This window comes from Mytilus californianus, unplaced genomic scaffold, assembly GCF_021869535.1.
Source record: "Mytilus californianus isolate M0D057914Y unplaced genomic scaffold, xbMytCali1.0.p SCAF_1, whole genome shotgun sequence".
NCBI lineage: Eukaryota > Metazoa > Mollusca > Bivalvia > Mytilida > Mytilidae > Mytilus > Mytilus californianus.
Genome location: NW_026262581.1, coordinates 104,868,102 through 104,893,301, shown reverse-complemented (window position 1 = coordinate 104,893,301; position 25,200 = coordinate 104,868,102). Strand labels below are relative to the sequence as shown.

The 25,200-nt window shown below is 33.2% G+C and overlaps 1 protein-coding gene across 4 annotated transcripts in view; it reads left to right on the top strand.

Annotated features, from left to right (window-relative positions):
- Positions 1–25,200, top strand: part of LOC127728590 (microtubule-associated serine/threonine-protein kinase 3-like) — a 110,189-nt gene that overhangs the window by 6,330 nt on the left and 78,659 nt on the right. The window contains exon 1 of one of the 4 annotated variants that reach the window (XM_052236144.1): positions 19,796–22,748. The exons of the other annotated variants lie outside the window; for them this stretch is intronic. Coding sequence (XP_052092104.1) covers positions 21,771–22,748 — 978 coding nt within the window. The 5' untranslated portion in view covers positions 19,796–21,770. Of the gene's footprint in view, positions 1–19,795; positions 22,749–25,200 lie in introns of those variants that run through there. 4 annotated transcript variants of the gene reach the window in all.

The following is a 25,200-nucleotide window of genomic DNA, read 5'->3' as shown; positions in this document are numbered from 1 at the left end:
ATAATCTGCGCGGAACGGAAAATAATTAGAGGTTCATCGTAAATTTGCTGTGTCACAGAAAATTATGCATGTCATCCGGAGATTTACCGTGTCGGCGGGAATTTGCCGTTTGTCCGATAAAACTGGTGTGTATTGAGTCATTGATAGAACCAGTGATGCGTGAGCGACGGTTATGAATAGATCGTTGTATAGAGATGTTTACATAATCCATTATACAGTGTCGACGGGAATTAGCCGTTGGTCCGATAAAACTGGTGTGTATTGAGTCGTCAATAGAACTACTGGTGCGTGAGCGACGGTTATTAATAGCTCGTTGTGATATATACAATGTTTACAGTCAGATAAACAAAACTGTCTTATTACTCTTTTCAGTCGAGATAATAAAGTTACTTACGATTTAAATATCGAATTTGGTAATTGTTCAATAAAGAAAAATCTATTTTAATGTGACCAATGAACAGGATGAATACACGTGGTAACTTTGCAATACACAACTACAAATATTCTCACCTTATAAAATTCTTCTTTATTGTCATGTTTAGAAAAGAAATCAGTTCCTGTACTAATAGAGTCTTTTTACTGAAGATGCAGTTATCCGGCAAGATGTCATACTGATTTGACACTTGTCCTAGTGTAATTAACACCTGCTGTGATATTCCTTGTACAATACAAGTGGAAGGTCGTAAATAATTCAATCTGTACCCGATTGATCAGAATTAAATTTTACCTGTACAGATATTTACTCTTTATGGAGGATATCATAGATACATGTTATATATTGTATTGTATTTGATGAAGATAATTTAAATACATTATATAATAAAGACCTATTTGCATATACATCGAACATGTTCATTCCAACCAAGAAGGTTTGAAATCGAATGTTTTCATCAAACTTTCGATACAATCAGTCCCGTAAATTATAAATACGAGTCATTCGTTTATGGTTACAAAATTGTTACCCTTCTATCGTCTTATTTCTTTGTGCTATTAAAAGAAACTCACAATTTTCCATATCAGATCGACATATCGTACGAGTCCTAAAATAAATAATTGAATAATCTTCTTTTTACTTTAGACACCACGTTCCCCACAAGAGCCTCAAGGTCTAATCATACCTGTCAATCATTAGCCGCAAGTTGAACATTTTGGTCAGCCTTTCTATTTTGACATCGTTGCGAATTTTTTTAAATTGATATGTGATATGAATAAAGTGATGGGAGGTTTATATACGGCCGATCAGAATTTTTTTTTTTATTCTAATAAGATTTTTCTTAGTGTCAGAGTCTGAATTCGTAATCGTCAAAATAGCATGCTTTACAAAAAGATCGGGCAATTCAAACGTTTCTTTACACATAGATGTTATTAAATACGTCATACAATACATGCAAATAAAACATTTGAGTTCATTTTTTCTGTATCTATATTCAATATATCACGGGTAGTAACCTCGTCATATCGAGGAGCGTTTAGTACAGTGATTTTGTCATAGTTTGGTTAAGTTAGACATGACGGTGTTAAGTGTTTTTGATGACAAACAATGCCAAAATATAAACATTCGAATATTTTATTAAAGGAACTTCTGACCATAAATTCAAGCTGGTAAGTATCTTTGTTTATAGCTAATATGATAGTACAACAAAAATTTTATCATGTATTTAATAATTTGACACAGAATAATGCTTGCGTATGTCAAAATTTAAAAGTTGTGATTCCTTTCTAATGCATAAAGAAAGGTGGTTTGCTTACCGTCTGTTACATCACATATTTCGTTATAATATAAAACTGCCGTCAATTATTCCGAAAAATAGCTACCATTGCACACAATTTAAGATTACAGAAAATTCAGTGTCATGGTTTGGTTCATTGGTGTCATGGTTTATTTCATGTTCGACATGGTTCAGTTATGGGATTCTTGTCGTGTATCAAGGAATACATGGAATAGTAACGATCAGAATAAACAGACATTATACTACTATTTATATACTTTTTTTTATATAATTGTTTTATTTGGAAATTCCAAAAGGACATATGAACGCACACACAATGTAGTATTATATAATAAGTACATGCGGTTTGATTGCCAATGAGATAACTAGCCACCCGAGACCAAAATGACGTAGATGTTAGCATACGTGAGTGTACCCAAATTGCACCTATTTTGACAGTTTCATCACCTACGTTTTTTTACGATCAAGACAAAAGTTTCCATTTTATGTTTATCTTGTTGATACATCCTTATTTACTATATTGTCCCACCAATTAAATTTTGAATCCATATTGAATCATAGAAAAATTGGTTTGAACCGACCTCCAAACGACACATGATTCGGTTATGAGGAGTACCCAAATTGCATCTATGCTTAAATTCACGTCCGTAAAAATCGAATAACTGATGTTTTGTGTTATTTATTCAAACATTTAGAACAATTTGACAATAGTCCATGCTAGCTATTAATTTTTCAAGAAATTGATGCCTGTAACATATTGTATTTGTTCATTTTTAAAAGATGTCTTTTTGTGGACGTCGCATGGCGACGTTTTCACAGATTTTACTTTTTCCAGTAAACACTTCATCTGTTGATATATACTGTGAACGTTTTGTGAATATTTAAATATATTTAACTCTTTGAAAGACGTGCACAATGTCAAATGATGAAAAAATGCAAATTATTTAGTCCCTAAGAAAACTTGTAAGATCTTCGCTGCTATTTTTGCTAAATAGGTACAATTTGGGTACTCGGTTTCAATTTGGGAACTGTGACGTTATGTGTAGCCGTAAGGTCTTCAATGATGAGCAAAATCCATACCTCTTAGCAAGCTATTAAAGCCTCCGACAAAATTAATTGTAAAAAAATTAAAATGAGAAAACCAACGTATACAATACTACAAAAACATAATCACATTTTCATAAAAATGGACACTATATCGGCTTCATTCTAATTCGAAATTGTGACCTTTCATATATTTAAATTGGAACTTTGGAGTACTTTTTTATTTTGATTTCACTAATATTTAATGAAACAAATAAATATGTCACGCGTTAACATTTTGCTTTGCGGATGGTTGAAGCCTTATATGGTGTCCTCTTAATATCATTTGGTTAGTTTTGTAGATGGGTTGCTATATCATGGGCGTATAACCCCCACATCTCCTTTCATTCATCATAGACTGATTCAAAATAAAACAACAGATGTATACTTTGCTAGAAAAAAATGTAAATGACTAGCTGATACGTTTTGCAACTTTAAGTAGACGTCTTTAACAATTTTACAAGTGATGCCGCTCACGATATCCCCGGCAGAGTCAATCATGGACATACGGAGAAAATATTCTATGTGAAACAGAAGAGCACTTTCTGTTTTTGTAATTATCATATCGAAAGCTAGTTTAAAAGAGCAGTGACTATTTAAATCATATTGCAGGAAAAAGTAAAATAACAAAAATACCGAACTCCGAGGAAAATTCTAAACGGAAAATCCCTAATCAAATGGCAAAATCAAATGCTCAAACACATCAAACGAATGGATAGCAACTGTCATATTCCTGACTTGGTACAGGCATTTTCGTATGTAGAAAATGGTGGATTAAACCTGGTTTTATAGCCAGCTAAACCTCTAACTTGTATCACAGTTGCATAAAGTTCCTTTATATTGACAACAATGTATGAACAAAACATATATACATAATAGATAAAAATGTCAAAAATAGGGTTACAGCAGTCAGCATTGAGCTATAATCTTAATCACTATAAAAACAAACAAATATGTCAACAAAGAAAACTAAAAGGCAAATAGACAACGCACATCAGCAAAAACGAAAGACAAGAATACAAAAATTTACCATAGCACAATAACACAATGACGGGATGTATAAGTACCGAGCCACGTCATGTGGATATTGCAAAAAATAGACTAAACAGTTAATTTATAATTTACAAAGACAAAGAAAAGAAAACTACAAGACGTCATTAAGATGACAAACAACGACAATACCTAGAATCTATACTTCCAGACCATCGTTTATTGTTTGTGAAGTAAAATAAGGAATATTTATCAACAAGGTCTTGGTATCTTCCAATGAACTTGTTTTAGAAAAAGGACGAGACGTTCTTTGACATACCACTGGTTCATCAACTTTCTGCTTAGACACTGGTGACGTTTTACAAAGTCTGAGTCGCAGCTGCAAGCTCTTGAATACCGAATGATTTGGGAAATGTATATCCCATATGCAGGTGAAGTTGGTATATTGCTACTAAGGTGGGGAAACTGATAATTTCAAATTAAAATCGTCTCGTTTGTCATAGATACTGGTACCGAGATGACAGCTGATGTCAAGTTCAATGCACAAGTCTAAAAATGAGGCAGAGGAAGCCGTGTCTGTTGTTTTTTTAATTTCTAGTTCGGGGGGATATTAATGGAACCAAAATATCATCCTTGTCAAATGATTTCTCTTTTGTATGTGGGATTACATAAGTGCTCAGGACACTCGTAGTGGTATGATTTGCATACAAAGACAAGTCACGAAAAATGAAATTGTTTAATGTATGCCGATCACACCCTCCAAATTTGGTTTAAAAGGCTTTTCTTCTTCTTAGTCAGTTGGTAAATTGTGTAACTTCGTTTAATTATAAACGTTTTCAAACAAACTATCAATATTGAGGTGAAACACATATATATGAATTTGGATCTAAACCATGACAAACTTGATCAAAACCATGACGAATTTCTAGACACTTAACCGAACCATGTCATCGCTTAACCAAACCATAGCAATTTTGATAGTTAGCTTATTCTGCGTTAATTTCTTGAAAACAACAATTCCAATGTAGAATGTTTGACTTACAATACAGATTCAAACATCTTATTTGCTTTTTTATTTGCTGTTTGAATAGAACTGAGGCAATCGTTCGGGGAAGTAACTTAACTTAACCATGTTCGACTTAACCAAACTATGACAAAATCACTGTACTAAACGCTCCTCGATATGACGAGGTTACTACCTGTGTATATCAAAATTTATTTCAAAAGGTAAACATTTATAATCATTACAAAGTTATAATTTGATTTTTAATTTAAGTCGGTTTATTGACACAATATAATGACATCGTCTTTGCAGAAGTATTAATCCAGAAATTAACGTATTTTGACTTCCCATTTGTTCCACTGTGTAGGATAATTTATTCACGAATTGCATCATAAATAATTACTAACAAAACAGTTGCTGAAATGCAAGTTGTATATTTATAATTTATCAATATGCGTTTTGGTTTCGTTCAGATTTGCTGTTATAGCATGTATTGATTCCTTGATTTTCATTATTTATCTAGTTTTCAGTTGTATATACTAGTTCCAGTCAGTATAGGGCTAAATATTTTGCCTTCCAACAAAGCCAACAATTTAGCATCGGACGTATACGTGATTGCGTATTTATACATTAATCATATATCTATATGTAATATCAGAAGTAATGGACTCCTAGTATTTTGTCCTTTCATAGCTGGCTATGCAGTATATGCTATGCTCATTGTTGAAGGCCGTACGGTGACCTATAGTTGTTAATTTCTGTGTCATTTGGTCTCTTGTGGAGAGTTGTCTCATTGTCAATCTTACCACATCTTTTTTTATAACGGACTCGTTTAGCAATGTTATATCATCACAACAGATGAGAAAAACCCCATGGATGACAATTGTCTATATCCATGTCAACTGGGGTTAGGAGCGGAACATATTGATTGTGTATGTTTTTGAGGGTCTGGATAGGATTTATAGAAGAATAGAGAATATAAATGAACAAAAAGTGCACAACAAAGGGCCAAATAAAGTGAAGAAAATAGACGCCAAGAAAATAAGGAATAGAGAAAAATATGAAGAATAGAGAAAAAATGACTTACAAATTAAAAGACAAACAGGATTGAAAGACACCCCTTTCCCCCAATATTCAAGACCCTCGTATGTGTTCAAAGAAAATCTGCATACGCTATAGTTCCTTGCTATAAAGTTACGTTCTCAAATGTTATTTGCCCAAGCCTTTTGAATTAATCAATTCAATTTAAAAATCGGCTCTTTCCAAGTCAATTGTAACGTATTAACGCTCTAGATAACTCATATTATTGACAATTCTGTGTTAAGGGGGTCTCAAATTCAGTTAGACAGCTTCAGACGTACTAATATTTGACCTTTTTTAACTGGACCAAATCACTACTTAACATCAGAGACATATAATACAATTTATATGTCTCTGTTAACATAAAGATTCAGCACCCAATTTTTTTTAATATGTAATTTCATCCACTTACATAAAATTTCATGCATTAGATATCAAGAAATAAATTGGGAAAGTGTATTATAAAAAAAAAATGCTAGTTACACACTGTTCACACCACGACTTTAGGTAAACAAAAACCAAAGAACGATAACTGTGTCCTCGGACCATGTAATTACCTAACTCGAATTATTCAAGCCCTTAACGTCTCCGATTCTCTCCACCTTAGTTTATTTTGGCACCTTCTGCAGGAACGAAAAAAATGAATAGCAAAATCTAGTAAAGTTTTCAATATTCTGAAACTTAAAATGCATTTAAATTTTATTTATCTAGGTCCTGCCATACTGAGGGGGGTAGGAGGGTTCCTGATCCCGAAATCCCGGGCTTAAAAACATGGAATCCCGAGGTCCCGAATTTAAAAAAATGTAAATCCCGACATCCCGAAATTCGAAAAAAGAATTCCCGGATCCCGAAATCCCGAGCTTAAAAACACCCGATCCCGGAGTCCCGATAAAGGTCCTACCCCCCCCCCCCCCCCCCCACCCAATACTCTAAAAATTTTCAAGATGCACAGGTTTGTCTGTACTCAGAGTGAAATTTGTAGTGTAAATACGGCCCTATTTGCGAAAAGGTTATGATGAACATTAACAGTCAGCAAACTGTCACACAAGAAATAGATTTAATGTCCGAAAACATGTGAAATAGACCACCTTTGTGAGGACATATAATAAAATATGTCGCATATATCTCGACTCCTCTTCGTGACATGTCATACAGAATTTTAATTTATACCGTCTTAGATGACAATTTATCATCGAGGCTGCTTCAATGGTATATGCATAATATAAACTTCATACATTAGTCCCATTTCTAATGTTGTCTTTTCGTCCTCCAACATTTTTTTCAAAATCCGGGATCCGCACTCGACTATATTATGGGAGTCTATCAATGGAGCCAGAGATACATCATAACAAATGGAGGTTTCAACGACCTTGACTGGCTATACAGCCCTTGCACGGTCGGTAAATACATTATACACAGATACACTGGCTAGTTAAAGGGACAATAAACGGAAGTATAAATTGCCCCAGGTATTTAAAGTCATATATTGTGTGTTATGTGTACACCGCCACGTGTGAGTGATTTCAAAGATAATCAAAATGATGTAATTCATGTAGTATCTACCATGCAGCTACGCATCATCGCACGTAATATTGGACATCGCAAAAACCTAGTCTTTTTATATGTGCATTGTAAGATATTCAAAATGATATAACACACATCAAATGAAAAAAGAAATGTTGAAGATGGACATAATTTTCTGATTTACTGGTGAATTAAAAATTCTATAGAATATCTGGAGCATGCATCTCGTTTATCTGGGTTTTTTATGCTAAGTTAGTATAATAAGTCAAAGTGTTGATCGAATTATAATTGTGTTTTGTCTTTTAAAATGTGTAGCCGTGTTATATTGTTCACAGAACGAGGACAAATTGAAATTGACACAAAAGAAAAATTAAAAAAAAACAAAAATAAAAGTTATTACCGTACCATAAGTTGATTAATAATCATAAAAACTAAAATACTGTAAAATGAAATATATTTATTATACCTATTCCGACACACATGAGGCCACACTAAAAAAATATTTTAGTTTGCCCAAACCCTACCCAAAGGTAGAGACAGTGGGTAGGTAGGTAGGTAGGCAGGCATTTTCTTTCTTTTTTCGGCAAAGAGAAGTTGAAGTATCAGATATGTTTTAGTATACAGGACTATCTGATTTAAAAAAAACTTTTCAAATCAGGGCAATAAAAGATTTTGAGCAGCAGCTTTTTTCTGGATAGGTAGGGTTAGGGCAAACAAACATATTCTTTTTTATGGCCTGAGTTCAATTTATTAATCCCTCAAGGGATACCAGCTACCAAGGAGACATTTAATTTATCGGTACTCAAATCACTTCAATATTTTATTTCTCCGCGTGAGTACCTGATGAAACTTAGATTATTTCACATAGACGGACCAAGGATTAAAAAAAATAAAAGTAGTAAAAAATATATCATTTATTAGCTAGCACACCAGTGGCGGATCCAGAAATTTTCATATGCATTGGCTGCCTAAAAGGGGGCTCGCTCTAGTCATGCTTCAGTGATTCCCTACATAATCAACCAAATTTTTTTTTCCAGAAAAGGGGGGACCTGCCCCTTCTAAATCCGCTTCTGCCACACTATATTTAAAACTATATTGTATTTATACATTCGGTCTTGCATGGTGAACTACTATTAAAATTAATTCGTACCCCAGTCTTCGAGCTTAACCACGAGTCCTACAGCCATGGCGTACAGAATTGTTTTGGGGCTTGTAAAATTCTTCTCTACATGCCAACAGATTCCAACTTAAATGTTCGTAAAATTGAGCTTCCGGCTTGTGGATTCAAAAGTTTATCGTGAAGACTGGTACCCAGCCACTTATTTTTCAAGCGCATCTTTCCCGTTTGACAGAAGGGCCTAACTTGCCTTTAATTTTATGTTTTATTACTTATGAATTAAAGAACACTTTCATTAAGAGTTAAAACTTTGTCCGTCACTCCCTATATCTGAAAAGAGGGTGGTAAAGGGTTATATAATCGTGCAACTTGTTTTGCCATTTTTATTTCACGTGCAGCTGTGAAAACAGGTTCGTTATTCACCGTGTTTCGTGAAATCGGTAAAAAGATCAACGTGCAAGACATTTTTAATTGTTCGTTCATCGTGAAATGGCAATGTTATTTCGCGTTCTTCCGTGCAGGAACGCCCCCTTTTACGTCCCTCTGAAAAAGCTTTCATTATTTAATAATAATAAAAAAGTGCAATCACCATTATCTTATGATTGATTTAAAATGGCCATTAATTCTCGCTCATTGATAATCCAAGTTTAATTAACCACTTGACCATGCACCAATACCCTGAAATTTCATATTACTATACAAATCCTATGGTACAGCGTTGACACGTTTATTAGTTGGCACATCCAAGATATTACCTTCACAGCATTTTTCTAGATATGTTTATATCTATGACCCACTCTTTGAGACCTAGCCTAAGTATGACGAAAGTGCTATATACAACGAAAACAGCGGAGAAATGGATTAAATAGACTTGCTATATTGTACAAACTAAAGAAGGTCGGAGTTGAACTAAACCCGAAAAATTCAGTCTCTCCCCGTAATCGATTTCTCCTATATACTTGTTAATGAAGTAATCGTAGATCAGCGGAATATGACGACTGAATTATTAGGGTAGGTGCAAATAAAAGTCTGAATTAACCAAATATGTAGTTTCATAAGGAGGGACCTGGACAACCTGCCCCCATCCCACCCCCCTAAATCAGCCCCCGAGTTGTCATACGTATTGACCGTTCTTGGCGCACACACGGTTTTCATTGCCTTTGTGTATTTTTGTATAAATAAAAAAAATGATTATAGTACTTAATTCAATCCATTTTCTTGAGACATATTACACGTACACGAATCATAAATTTTCTACGTTTTTATAATTTTGAACACAGCGTATGTCCTGGGACCTGACCTGAAATATACATGAAACATAGAAAATTCATGATAGTAACGCGTATAGGAGCAACATTTAAATTCAAGGGGTTAGGGGGTTTGGTCTGAGTCAGAAATCATTTGGAACACAACGTTATTCCCCACTGTTACCAAGCAATTTTTTTCTCAAAATAAACGGTATGGGGAAATCTGGAATTCAGAATATTTTTTTGTCATCTGCCTGACCAAAATATTTTTTTCTCTCATCAAATTGGGGATCAGAATATGATTTTATGAGGGGAAAAAAGCAGTCACCCACCCCTTTGAAGTTAAATGGTTGTCTTAAGAATTAATTAAATTGATATAGGTATGGTGTTTCAGGGGGGCTATCAGGGATTTGGAGTACTTGTATTCGGGATTATTTTTATAATCTGAATATAAAATAAGTGGTACAAATATATAATTACATTAGATGTATGTTTCATTATAATACGTTATTCTTAGTGGCTAACTGAAATCTCGCGTTATTCCTTAATCAACTTCATTACACAATGAAATTTATCATTCATGATGACACGAGATCCAACAGTAAAGTGCACAGGCAAATTAAATAAAAAAATGATAAAAATCGTGTTTTCATGATCCTAGCTAATTAACAATGTAATTATAAGTATTGGATGCTTCTTTTTGTAACTTCATAGGGGTGTAAAAGCATTGACCGTGCGCACATTTTTAGAATGAAGCGCTTCCGCGCTTCATACAAAAGGTACTTCGGCCAACGCTTTTACACCCAAATGAAGTTACAAAAAGAAGCATTCAATTCTTAAATAAAAAAAAAAACATTTGGAAATCAACTTGACAAGATATCAGAAAACGGGAGCGATGAGAGATCGATTTTTAATTACATTGAAGTTATCCTCGACATACAAAAAATAACTAAATAAGTTGTCTAATTTGTTGACAAATATAAATATTCGTGGTAAAAAAAGACAAAACATTGCGTATGAGGGTCTACATGGAGTTAACAGAATAGACAATTCGGGCAAATCTGATGAAAAAAAAAACGAAAATTCGTAGTTATAGGAAATTAACCCAACGAACAGCAATTGAAATCTCCTCCCCATCAAATTGTACCTCACGACCTGTATAATGCTGGAAGTGGTTTAATGTGCTTTTGGAACACCCTTTAAAAATATGAGTAGGGTTCTGCAGGCCACGGCTTAGGTAGCACTTCACAGTTAGAAAATAAAATTAAAATTGAGCCACAGAATGTTTAATAATCTTCCGATCCTGGCCTTCTAATACATTAGGCCAACTGCAGCGCTTGTGTCATACATGCGAAACTACACACCTATCTATGGAGTGCTACCTTACTCGAATGCTCCCGATACAGTTATGCTGATGAAGATATAATGAAACTAATAGAACCGGGAGTTTTTAACGACCTTGACTGGCTATACATATATATGGAAGTTTTTAACGACCTTGACTGGCTATACATTGCTCGGTCGGCTATATAGGGGGAATGGCACGGTGCCCACCCCCTTTTTGTTGGAAAATAAATGTTGATTATATAGGGAATCACTTAAGAATGATTAGCAGTTAGTGCCCCCTCCCCTTATATAAAAAAATCTGGATCCGCCACCGAGAACAAGTTAAACTAATACAAATAATGCCGAAAATGGAACATCTCAAGTATATAAGGTAATCACACTCCCACTCCCGAAACAAAAAAAAAAACGTCATGTTATTGCAATCTAATAACAGTTATTTAATTCGCTATATTATTGTTTTCATTAGTTTACAAGTTGTGACCTTCGAAATTGTTTTATTTAATTTTCCTATAGACTTTTATGGTAACCCCCTTTGCCCCTAAAAAACAAATAAAATAAAGTTTCCCTCCCACAAGATTCAAAACTTAAACGTTGATTTGAAAAAAAAAACTTGATTTTAGATTTTCGGTTATAAATTGAAATGAACCTTCTAGAGCCTCAACTTTAACGCGCACAATAATGTCAATCATTACACATCAAATTTAACCCTAAATTGACATTCCACAATCGGTCAGTAACATCACCTGTGTTTATAGTTACATGATATTTCCCGCCGTTGGAAAATCTCGTGCAGTCGACACAATTGATCTGAGTTATTTTTAACATTCTCTTTTGTGAGCGAAGTCAAGTTTAAGATCAAGTTGATTACAGATATTTTTGGCGTGCATTATTTCATTATTTAAAATGTTCGGTCTACATTCGTTACAGTCTAATTTTTAATTAAAAGAAACGTAACATCATTTCTTTTTTTTTTGTTGGCAATTATAGTAAATTAATCTCATCCCGGAATGTATATAATATACACTTTAACATTACACCTGAAAGTGCTTTATAATAAACGGAGAAACTGTCTAACAATTAAAATTTAAAAGAATATTATCTCTCAGGCTTATTTTAAGATGAGTGATTGTTGGTTGCTTAACTTCCAGTGGCAAATATTCCATGCATGTCAGGACGAACTTAGTTTTAAGATCGCACTCTCAAAAATAATTGAAAAACAATAATGATCAGAAAAACTTTTATTCATGTAAAATAACCCTCCAATCTTTTAATTAGAACTTATTTATTTTTCACAATGTAACAGATTAGTTAACAAGACGTGCATTGAGGTATACATGTACGCAACTTTCATATCTTTTAAATGGAACTTTTTTGTCTAAAAGACAACCTACGAGTTAGCGAAATCGAGTTTGAAAGGACTGCATTGTGCGTAAATACATATACATATTATGAAACGACGGTCGGTGTATTACCAACATACTGCTATACCAGTTGACCCCTGATATCAACTAAGGTTAAAACTTTCCCCTGTCCGTCAGAAATGTAAAGCTTCAATTCAATGTTGACACCTGTATCAAATAAACAGATGGTTCATTGTATTTAGTTCCAATAAACGGTTCTTTTTGTATAACCACAGTTGAATAGTAATTCAATAAAACAAATGACGGATGAACTAATTAATTATGAATATGAAATAATGTCCAAATGTTCCTATATACTAGTATACACATTCGGACTACAATTCGCAACTTGTTATTATATCATCGAATCATGTTGTTTTGTTTATATATGCCTTCAACCCTGGGAGTATAAATGTGCATTTCATTAATAAAGATTAATGGATCACACAGGTAAATCAGATCGTAGTAAAAATTCATATTTGCCAATGAAATTTAAATGATCTCTGGCCTCGGACATATACATATATTTTTCTATTAAACAAGTCTCAAATCAGTATGTGACATCTTGCCGGATTACGGCATCTACAGTAATAAGACTATTAGTACAGGAACTGATTTCTTTTCTAAACATGACAATAAAGAAGAATTTTATAAGGTGAGAATATTTGTAGTTGTGTATTTCAAAGTTACCGCGTGTATTCATCCTGTTCATCGGTCACATTAAAATAGATTTTTCTTTATTGAACAATAACCAAATTCGATATTTAAATATTAAGTAACTTTATTATCTCGACTGAAAAGGGTAATAAGACAGTTTTTTTTTATCTGACTGTAAACATTGTATATATCACAACGAGCTATTAATAACCGTCGCTCACGCACCAATAGTTCTATTGACGACTCAATACACACCAGTTTTATCGGACCAACGGCTAATTCCCGTCGACACTGTATAATGGATTATGTAAACATCTATATACAACGATCTATTAATAACCGTCGCTCACGCATCACTGGTTCTATCAATGACTCAATACACACCAGTTTTATCGGACAAACGGCAAATTCCCGCCGACACGGTAAATCTCCGGATGACATGCATAATTTTCTGTGACACAGCAAATTTACGATGAACCTCTAATTATTTTCCGTTCCGCGCAGATTATCCAAAAATCGCGGTCATTTGCCAAATAGGTCTACCAGTGTAAGAGGTTTCTGTTTCAGCCCAAGCATAATTGGCTAGCTATAATTTAGTCGTGTTTGTAATACAAATATAAGTACAAGCAGTGATGTGTGTAAAATTATGACATTACATATACATGTACCATAAATTAAATCCCCACATACATGATATAAGTCGTATAGTAATAAAATATATGTAAAAATTTATGTTGTACATGTATCAGGTCCTTTCTTTATCAATGGGAATTATCAAAGTAACCATGTATTTGTTAAGATCAAGGTCAATTGTAACATAAATAATTTTGAATCCTTTTTTTTTCTTTGTAAAGAAAAGAAATATCAGAATCTATGTTGACACTGTGTCTTATTATTATGTCTTGCATGTATATGAACAGCTTTTCATATTTATCTTGATCAATATTCACTGCAAATAATTTACCCAAGCAGTGAGAGTGGTTTCTATTCCATTGTGCATGTATAACAACCCTTTCGTTCAGATCAGGCCCCTTTATTTTATAAATTTACAACAAATATATATATCTTTGAGAAGGAGAGAATTAAAGATAAGTGACAGAAATTGAATAATTAAAAAGATAATTTCTAATGGTTTTGTTTTCCTGTAATATTGATGACATTTCTCTATGAATATAGAAATAAGAAGATGTGGTATAATTGCCAATGAGACAACTCTCCACCAGAGACCAAATGACATAGAAATTAACAGCTATAGGTCACCATACGGTCTTCAACAATGAGCAAAACCCATGCCACATAGTCAGCTATAAAAGGGCCTGAAATGAAAAATGTAAAACAATTCAAACGAGAAAACTAACTGTCTGATTTATGTACAAAATAATGAACCAAAACAGATATGATATAAAACAACAATGATAACCACTGAATTACAGGCTCCTGACTTGGGACAGGCACATACAGAATGCGGCAGGGTTAAACTAGTTTGAAGGCGCCAACCCTACCCTAATCTGTAACAGTACAACATAATAACAAACTATAAAAATCAGTTGAAAAGGGATTAACTCATCAGATTGCTATAAAGCAGAAAAAACAAGTAACAAAAACACAGACCGAACGTGGCAGTATACTTATACATCCCCCAACAAAAAAGACACTAAGTACAGATCTGAGAGTACTCACAGTTACTGACAGCTAGTTCAAAGCCAATAACAACTAATAAAAAAATCGTGCATCTAAGACTAAAATATCAATCATTACACATCCAATCGATTTCGTGTAAAGACGTCATTAACAATCAGAGAAAAATATGACCTTGTGCAATGCCAAGATACAAGGTATGGACAGATTGTAGGGCCATGGAAGTGCATATCTATATAAAAATCTTATTTAGTTTGATTTTAATTTACTGATATAAACATAATCAATATTATACCAATAAAACAATATTCAAATATCTAATTACAGCGTTGAATTGGTAACCTTTCAGAATAAGTTTATTTGAAGGATTGATAAGATTACCCAGATCGTATCTAAATTTCGGGGCTCAGTAAACAAAATCTCCGTAAAAATTAGGATGTGCTATCCCGTTTAGAATAAGTTTACTTGGAGATATAGTGGCTGATATTTGATTATGGAGGCAATATTTCTATATTAGTAGCTGTCAGAGATACTTTGAGCTTGTGTTCAGTTTCTATGAGCATTCTCTGATACTATAGAAATGTAAGAGTATTGTTTTACTTGTAACTGTGCTTTTGTATATGTATGTGTACATATCACATTTTATTATTTAAAAATATATATGGTTATTTAACAATTTCCCTAGACAAAATTAAACTTTGATGGTTTTGATTATTATGTATGTATGTATGTTTGGGCTAATACCTCCGTTATTCGGAGCTCCCCTCGAAAACTGCGATGGTACAGTGGTATCCATGAACACTCCCTAACAGGATTAATGGAGATGTGTCACTAATATATGTACAACTCACCATCAAGGACAAATCCCCATCCCAACACCACGGAAGTGCTAGGACACCAGGAAGTCTGTTATTATAGTGATGGAAGCCGAAGTACTCGGAGAGAACCACCGAGCAACTCAGCGGGAACAGACAAACCAAAGAGATACCTGAAGATTGATCTCCTGGTCAAAGTCAGGGGCTACTTCGAGCGACAGAGGCCCACAAAGTTCCCATTCCTAGTTTAAACTCTGGTATGGGTACCAGAGTTGAGTGTGGGAGGAAGAAAATCACCCTTCTAATGTACTGAAATTTCCAGTGCCCTCAGTCAGGATCTAATGCAGACCTTCAGCACTGTAGACGTTGGTCTTAACCACTAGACCACCAACCCACACATATAGTTATGTACATGTACAGCTCAACATGTGAATATATTTACATGTGTGCGTCTTTGAATGAAGCATTTATTGGTCATGTGAATTATAGTTCTGAAGTGAAATCCATAAATATGTGCTAAAATGGTACTCAAATTCTAGGCATAGAGATCATCTTCTTTCAAATTGATTTGTAAGAGTCAGATAGGATCTTTCAGAATGTACCATTATTTTTTTACTGTTTTATTGTTTACAACCAATATTTTGAAGTTTCTGGTTCAAACACATCATAGGTTATTTTCTTTCAAATTCAATCAAAGGATTAATGACTTTAAGCTTAAGGATTTTCAATGGTTTTGAGTATTGGGATTGGGGCAGGGAGGATGAATCCATCCATGAAATTACGTGACAATTTTCTCAGGAACTACAAATCAGAGTTTCCTGAAATTTGATATCAGTTTTAAATTGAACATGATATACCGTTTGATGCAGTTCCAGATTCATCAATTTGTTATCAGGCTTTATGTCTGCATGCTTTACCCTTATGATGCCGTATCGGAATTCATCGCTCATCAACTTCTTGTTTACCGATTACTTGTATATTCTAACACATTATGGTCATATATGAAAAGTTCTTCACATTTTTCAAGGAAACTACAAATAAAAGCTTCCTGATTTGTTGTCAGACTTCATGTGAACAATCTATACTGTGTGATATGTTTTCAGACTCATCAATTTCCTGCTTACAGGATTCTTAAACCTAGGGTATCCATTAGTGATCATGAGCAGTAGCTCACAGTTTAACTTGTTTTTATACGACTGCAAACATTTTTTTTGGGATCGATAATGGTATGATGTAGTCATCTGCGTCTGCGTCCGAAGACACATTGGTTTCCAGACAATAACTTTAGTTTAAGTGAATGGATCTTTATGAATTTATTTAAGAAGGTTCAATACCACAAAAGGAAGGTTGGGATTGATTTTGGGGATGATGGTCCCAACCGTTTAGGAATTAAGCGCCCAAAAAGGGGCCCAAAACAAGCATTTTTCTAGTTTCAGGATAATAACTTGTGTATAAGTATTTCAATTGCTCTGAAATTGTACCACAATGTTTAATACCACAAGTAGAAGGTTGGGATTCATTTTAGAGGTTATGGGGCCAACAGTTTAGGAAAAAGGGCCAAAAACAAGCATTTTTCTAGTTTCCAGACAATAACTTGTGTGTAAGTGTATGGATCTCTCTGACATTGTACCACAAGGTTCCATATAACAAAGGGAAGGCTGGGATTGAGTTTGAGGTTAATTGCCCAAAACATGTAGGAATTAGGGGCCAAAAAAGGGCCAAAAACAAGCATTTTTATACGCCCGTTTACGGGACATATTATGGTATACCGTTGACCGTCCGTCCGTCCGTCTGTCCGTCCGTCCGTCGTCAACATGTCGGACATTAACTCAAAAAAGCTTTAACCAATATGCATGAAACTTTGGTGAATTGTTTATATCTATTGACGTGAGGTCCCTTTCGTTTTTTATAAATTTCAGATTTACCTTTTCTGAGTTTTTGGGTTTTATTCATTAAAAAAAGGGGGATTTTCCAATTTTCCGACAATAACTCAAGAATGCTTTCACCAACTTGCAAGAAATTTTAATGAATTGTTTATATCTATTGACATGAGCTCCCTTTCGATTTTTATAAATTTTAGATTTTACGTTTCCGAGTTACAGGGTTTTATTCATAAAAAAAGGGTGATTTTCCAGTTTTCGGACAATAACTAAAAAATGCTTTCAGCAGTTCTCATGAAACTTTGGTGAATTGTTTATATCTGTTGATGTAAGCTCCCTTTAGAATTTTATAAATTTTAGATTTTACATTTCTGAGTTATGGGGTTTATTCATTAAAAAAGAGGGGATTTTCCAGTTTTGGACAATAACTCAAAAATGCTTTCAGCAGTTATCATGAAACTTTGGTGAATTATTTATAGCTATTGATGTAAACTCCCTATTGATTTTCATAAATTTCAAATATGACATTGAGAAGAAATTGAACTTTATTTGTTTATAGTCTGACAACAGATTTACTAAGTATTGCGCAACAGCACAGTGTATTGCACAACAGCAAGAAATCTTTAATTGAATATAAATTCAATTCATATAACCAATTTCAAGTTCTTTGACTACATTTATTCAGAAACCTATAATATGTCAAATATTTAATTACAATCCAAATTCAGACCTGTATCAAGCTTGAATATTGTGTCCATTTTTACCCCCAACTGTTCAGGGTTGGACCTCTGCGGGCGTATCCAGCTGTGCTCAGCGAAGCAGTTTATTCTAGTTTCCAGACAATAACTTGTGTGTAAGTGTATGGATCTCTCTGAAATTGTAGTACAAGGTTCCATACTACAAAGGAAAGGCTGGGATTGAGTTTTGGGGTTATTGCTCTAAGTGGGGTTTCAAAAAGTTGGGGGGGGGGGGGGGGGATTTTTTTCCCAATTTTTTTTAAGGGATTCATATTTTTTTTCAAAATTTTTAAAATTCGAATTTTTGAAAAGTTTCAAGAAGAAATTTTCAATTGCACAGTATTGCACAATGGATTTATAAGATCTTTGACCACATTTATTTTGTGTCAGAAACCTATATTATGTAAAAATTTGATTACAATCCAAATTCAGACAGTATCAAGCTTGAATATTGTGTCCAAATTTGCCCCAACTGTTCAGGGTTCGACCTCTGCGGTCGTATCAGGCTGCGCTCAGTGAAGCATTTTATTTTCATATGTCAGACACTTCATACAGTATGTTTGTATCAATTTATTTCAAACATTTTATTTTTGTTTGAATTGGCAAAAGAAAGCCCCTTTCAATTTCAGGAATTTTTTGTTTTCTTTTCCAAAGTTATTGATAAAATTGAGAATGGAAATGGGGAATGTGTCAAAGAGACAACAACCCCGACCATAGAGCAGACAACAACTGAAGGCCACCAATGGGTCTTCAATGCAGCGAGAAACTCCCGCACCCGGAGGCGTCTTTCAGCTGGCCCCTAAACAAATATGTATACTAGTTCAGTGATAATGGACGTCATACTAAACTCCAAATTATACACAAGAAACTAAAATTAAAAATGATACAAGACTAACAAAGGCCAGAACATTATTGTCAAATTTAAGACAGTTTTATGTGCCTAACTCCTAATAAGTGTTTCTGTAGGACCATTTTACAATATTCCATTTTATTCCTGCAAAAATTTCTATATGAATGTAATGGGAACTTTTCACTCTAGTAAGATGTATTAAGTCTACATACATTGAATATCTGGCAACATATACAATATCATCATGTACAATTTCCTGTTTTCAATGTTACTTCATAACTGTATAGTATTTTTTAAACTTTAAGTTGGGTTGGGAGTTTTTTTTAATGTTCACTACCCTAGATGACATTTGTTGTTATTAATAGAAATTGAATCACAAAATGTGAGGTAATAAGGAACCTCTGTGTCTTTTTTCAAGGGACATAACTTGTTATAAGTTTTATTTTTAATAGATGGAAATTTAAATAAGCATTAATATGTATATTATTACACATACATTAATTGCCTTAATGTTGCAATAATTTCGTCAGATATAATGTAATAACTGTCATTTAACGAGCCATTTATGGTAAATATGTGTGAAAAAGCTTTGTATTTATGTCTCAAAAGTACAGATAAAAGTTGTCATAGCGATATCAATGGTTTTTGTAAAGAAATCACATGGTAATGTTTATATTTTCATGTGATCTAAAAATTACAGCAGCTGTTGCATTGACATTCTTGCACTGGAGGTTAACCAAACATTTGTTTCATAGCTGCTTTAAAATTTGTTCACAATGAAAACAAAATGGCATTGTTTGGAGAATGTAATCAATTCCTTGTACATGAGTGTGGTGAGGATTTCCTACTCTTCGTTTTTACAAGATTTAATTTCCTGGAGATATATTTCATTTGGTTATGACGTAGCTGTATTAATATCCCTGGATGTGTTATCGTTAATGTTTTCCAATATAAAGTTATAAGTTTGATCAATGACACAGATTATAAGAGAAAATCATTTTGTGTGACATTGCCTAAATAGGACAGTATCTTTTTTAAATTGTTGTGTTATTTTATGAAGTGTTTATAAAGCCTTTGAAATTGCATGGATAAGGAGTGAAATTCAAGACATTTGTAAAGAACTGGAACTGTTTGTATTATTGTTTTACTCTTAATGTCCTCAATAGATATCAGACATGATAGTTTGTCTTGCAATAAATACCATGGGATATAAAAAAAGCCGTTCAGTGGCATGAAGCAAACAATAATATCTGAATAATTTAAACAAATATTGACATACAGTAACATACAGAGAGAAGTAAAGATGGTGATATATTTTTACAAAATAGAAATCAAGTGGAATATAATTAAATGGGGAAGAAAAGTTTAAGGTGCATGCTTAAGACATAAAATGTGTCATAAGTTTTATAAAGAAAGACAGTTTATTTGACATAAAAGTGAATACAGATGTAACAATGGTCTTTAATTCCCTGCATACTTCTGAGAAATTTAACAAGTACTATAATTGTGTTCAAAGAAGATCAGGGAATACTAGTATATATACTATGACATTTTACATAACTTAAATATTATCTCATGGGAAAGTTGTTGAAGTGAACTAAAGGAATGCACTTTAAGAAGTTGCTATTCTTCCAACAACTGATGTGCTGATATTAACCTAGAAATGTTCTTTTGTTTGGTGGAGAAACATTTTTTGTGATAGTGAAGTGAGGAAAATGGTATCATCATTAGCTCAGTTTTCACACTATTGCATAATTTTTAACTGATAACTGAACAAAAACTAGTACATGATTACATGTATGAATCGCTTATGCACTACTGAATCTTTTTTCAGACCAAAGATACTTGCACAAATTACTTTATTGAATAAGCAGTCATACATGTATTTAAAATGTTAATAAAATCTCAGGTGTATTTAATTTTTCAAGTTTAATGATGGATTTCACTTCACATTTTGATATGACCTGTACTGATTCTCATCAGAGCTGAATGTGAAACAAACCACTTAAATGTCTGAACACTGAAGAATCGAATCTATAAAAGAATAAAGTGATATCGACAGGGATTTTGACTTTATGATTATTATATTGGCTCATATATTAGATTACTTTTATCACCTGAAACAACTAATTGCCATATATATGAATCTGATGAGACTTATTAAAGTGGTTGTGAATCTCCCACCACACAATGTCTTTGATTGATCATTATAATACATTGTGATGGCATAATCGTCTTTCTTCCTGGATTGTGAAATCAAAAGTTGCAGAGCAATGATATGTCAAGGTACTTTTTGGTATTTGTATGTAAACATTACCCTGGAAAACTATGTTTGCTTTACTGCTTCATACTATTGAGCACATCTGAGAATTATTATTAATTGCTTGGCATTGTTATGAAAGTACTAATTGTTGGATTTGTTCCTGAAGCAAATATGATTATTTCTTCTCTATGGATGAGATTCTTTGACATCTCCTAAGAGATTTAGTCTATACATAAAGTACTTGAATGAAATTTGAAAGAAATTGAAAGCAGTAATAAAATGGTTCTGTTACTTCCTAAAGGATAATTCACTTTACAGTCCTCCAATCGAAGCTTGGGAATAGGACGAAAGTGTTTCTGAAATAAAGGTCACTAGATGGAATTCCTTATAAAATTTTGTAGCTGATTCAATGTTTCCAGTTACTTCAACAAAACATGTGCATTTGACATCAAATTTGTATAACATTGAATTACAGTTCAGCGATGAGGATGGCAAAAAAAACACTTATGAGTCCAGCAGTGAGAAAAATAAGAAAGACAAAACAACTGATTTCTCAGTGTTCAGTAATGAGATTGACAGAGACGTTAATTTAAACAAGGATTGTAAGCAAGGAAACAACATAGAAGACAATCATCACTTGATATTCTACAAGGATGTCAACACTTTGGATTCATCAGATTATCACATTGACAAGAATACAGATGTAGAATTAGGAGAAAGTGTAAATTATAATCCAACTGAAAATCAGCCTCCAAGACATGATGATGTTATTAAGGATTCACCGTCAAATAAGCAAAAATTGTCGGAAGAGGAAAAGCATACAACATCTGATACAAAAAATAAGTTGGAAAATATTATATTAGAAAAAAATCACAACAGATGTGAACAAGTAGGGAAAGATGATACGAAGAACAAAGATGATACAGCAAAGAAAGAGGATGTTTATGTTTATGAAGATGATGATGATGATGATGATGTTGTATTTGATGATAATTTGTCAACATCAGTAGTAACAGAACAGGTGGTACCTCTCAATTTACAACATTCCATGACAGACATGAACAATCTGGCAAAAAATCAAAGTTTAGAAGATAATAATTATACCAAGTTAACAGCAGCCGTATTGAAAAAACAAGTGAACAGTAATGACAATGGTTTGCTAACAGTGCCAACTGGGTCTCACAATATTTCATCTGAATTTAAACAAAACAAAAGTGCTAATGGGAATTTTCTCAAAAGAGATGTAATTAGAAGATTTGGTCCTGCATGTCCGGTTATTACCCGGTCATTGTCAGAAGATGTGCCAGTGATTGTTCGCAGGCGAGGGTGCACTTTGCGTGTTTGTATTGCTTCAATCACAGAAGGAGATCTTGAAAGGTTAAGAGAAGTATGTTCATTGTATACTTGAAGTTTATAGTATAGGGGATCTTAAAAGGTTCACTAGAATATGCTATTCAACTGAAATATGTTTAAGGTTTAAAGTTACAAAAACTATCCAAATTTGGCAAACAAAGAAATCATAAAGTAAAAAAGAGATTCTCGCATTACACCATATTATCTAAACATATTTGTCTGACAATAACCTTTGCACTTGATAGTATAAAATGCTGTGTAATTTTTTGTTTGGCTTAAATCCCAAAGGTAAAGGCCAGTTTATCTTTGATATGAATAGATCCGTGACTAATAACCTAGAAATGGTACACTTACCCCAAGGTTAAGCATACATGTATTGACGTAAAGTACTAATAGAGTATCTAATCATTATAATTACTGTAATTATATATTGTTTGATGATAGCTTATGTTTAGACAAGGAATGTTATCGTTACTTATCATCTTTATAATTTAATAATCATTTTATTTATTACATGAATATGTGTCCTTTTTATTCTGTTGATTTTTTGCCATGTCAGTTTTTACAATGTACAGCACATTTTTGAAGGAATTTTAATTTGTTATGTGTGGTAATCAGCCAATTTTAAGATGTGGAATCCATTATTTCAGACTTTCTTCTCTTAAATGAATTGCCATTTGTACTGTTGCCATGCAAAAAATGCCAATTGTTAAAACTATTTTAACATTAATGGTCGGTCATGTTATTTGAAAATCAGTTTACTTTTTATCTTCCTCTTAAATTATCAATATTCCATTTGTTTGGGAATTGCTACACATAAGCTAAGTGATGAAGACTGATTTAAATTTGAAATGTTTTGAAAATTTCTTCAGATTCATTAGTTTTTTTTTTCTAATCTCAAAAGGAAAGTAAAATGTATATTCAGTTAAGCAAAACTAAACAGGATGGGCTTTGACAGTTTCTCAATTGATGGCATCATTAATGAAAGAGCAATTTGTTGTGTTATGGAAATTTTTTTGCAGTTGAATGAACTTTGAATTGTTTTACATTTTGTCATGTCAAGGCTGTTCATTGCTTGCTATATGGTATGGGTTTTGTTCATTGTTGAAGGCCGTACAGTGACCTATAGTTGTTAACATCTACATCATTTAGTCTCTGGTGGAAAGTTGTCTCATTGTCAATCCTGTCACATCTTATTTTTATATTGTAAATCTTTAATATATAAGTAAATACATTATATTTGTTTGAATATTTTTTGGTAGTTTGATTTTGAGATTTTTTTCCACATACTTTTTGGCATAGTATACGTAGGACCAGTAAATTTTGAGATATTCTGACCACTCTGATGTGAAGTATTTTTTGGAAATGTGAATGTAAATACAGTCATTATACATATAGATATAGGAATGGGTAATTATTCAATTCCAATAACCTGTGATTAATTAAATGCTTAGTAGCTACGATTTTCATTAAAATTATTTTTCTAATCTATATGCCGGATTTTGTACAAAAGGTTTATTGAGAATGAATAAAACCATCACTGTTTACTTTCCAATTAGCATTAAGAAGCTTTTAAACGTTTTACACCTGAATTTAATTTTTGTCTATAGACAAAAATTCGATGTTAAGCCAACCCTTATTCATATGACCTATGTTGACCTTAACTCCGCAGTTCCCAATGCGCAATCGCAAGTTGTCCCTCGAAGGGAAAATGTCGAACAGAGGAATGTTATCGCGGAAATGGAACGTGTGTTTACAGTTTCTGTGAGAAAAAGAAACATTAAAGGGGTGCAGACAAGTTATTGTAAATTGAAAATAAATAACGGCGATGAGATCGGTCATTAGAATCATTTAGAAACATCCGACACGCAGATAAAGTCATTATATAAGCAGTCGACATTACGACGGTTTGCGAAATGTAAAAAACATTACTGAACTTTTCGAATCCAGATCACATGAAAATAAATCGCGACATGTTCAAATCATTATTGTCCAAAATATCTTTATAAATTTAAGAGCTGTGATCTCACAACTTAGAAGACATTCAAAATCAACTTCTTACAATTTAATATTATTCTTCCGGTGTACCCTGCATGAAGGCCCCAATTCAATTCACAAACACGTGTATACGTTATCGGCATTGTTTTGTCATACAAATATAAAACAAGTGTATAATATCGCCATTGTTGGAGAACCTTGGGTTCGAATAATATGCAGGCATTTGGTATATTTTGTTGTTTACATAATTTGATAAATGGTTTCAAATATGTACGTTTAATCTAAAGAAATTGTCAAATACGTAAGTAAACAAAAGTACATGTTCATATTTATTTATATCTTGGTCATCTCACTCGCTGTGTCGGCAAAGTTCGGGAAATAAACCCGATGCATAATTAATGAGATGAAAAGGCACGCTACACGATATTAATTATCAATTATTAACACTTCTGTACTTTATATAAACATTCCACCGATCTTATTGTTAA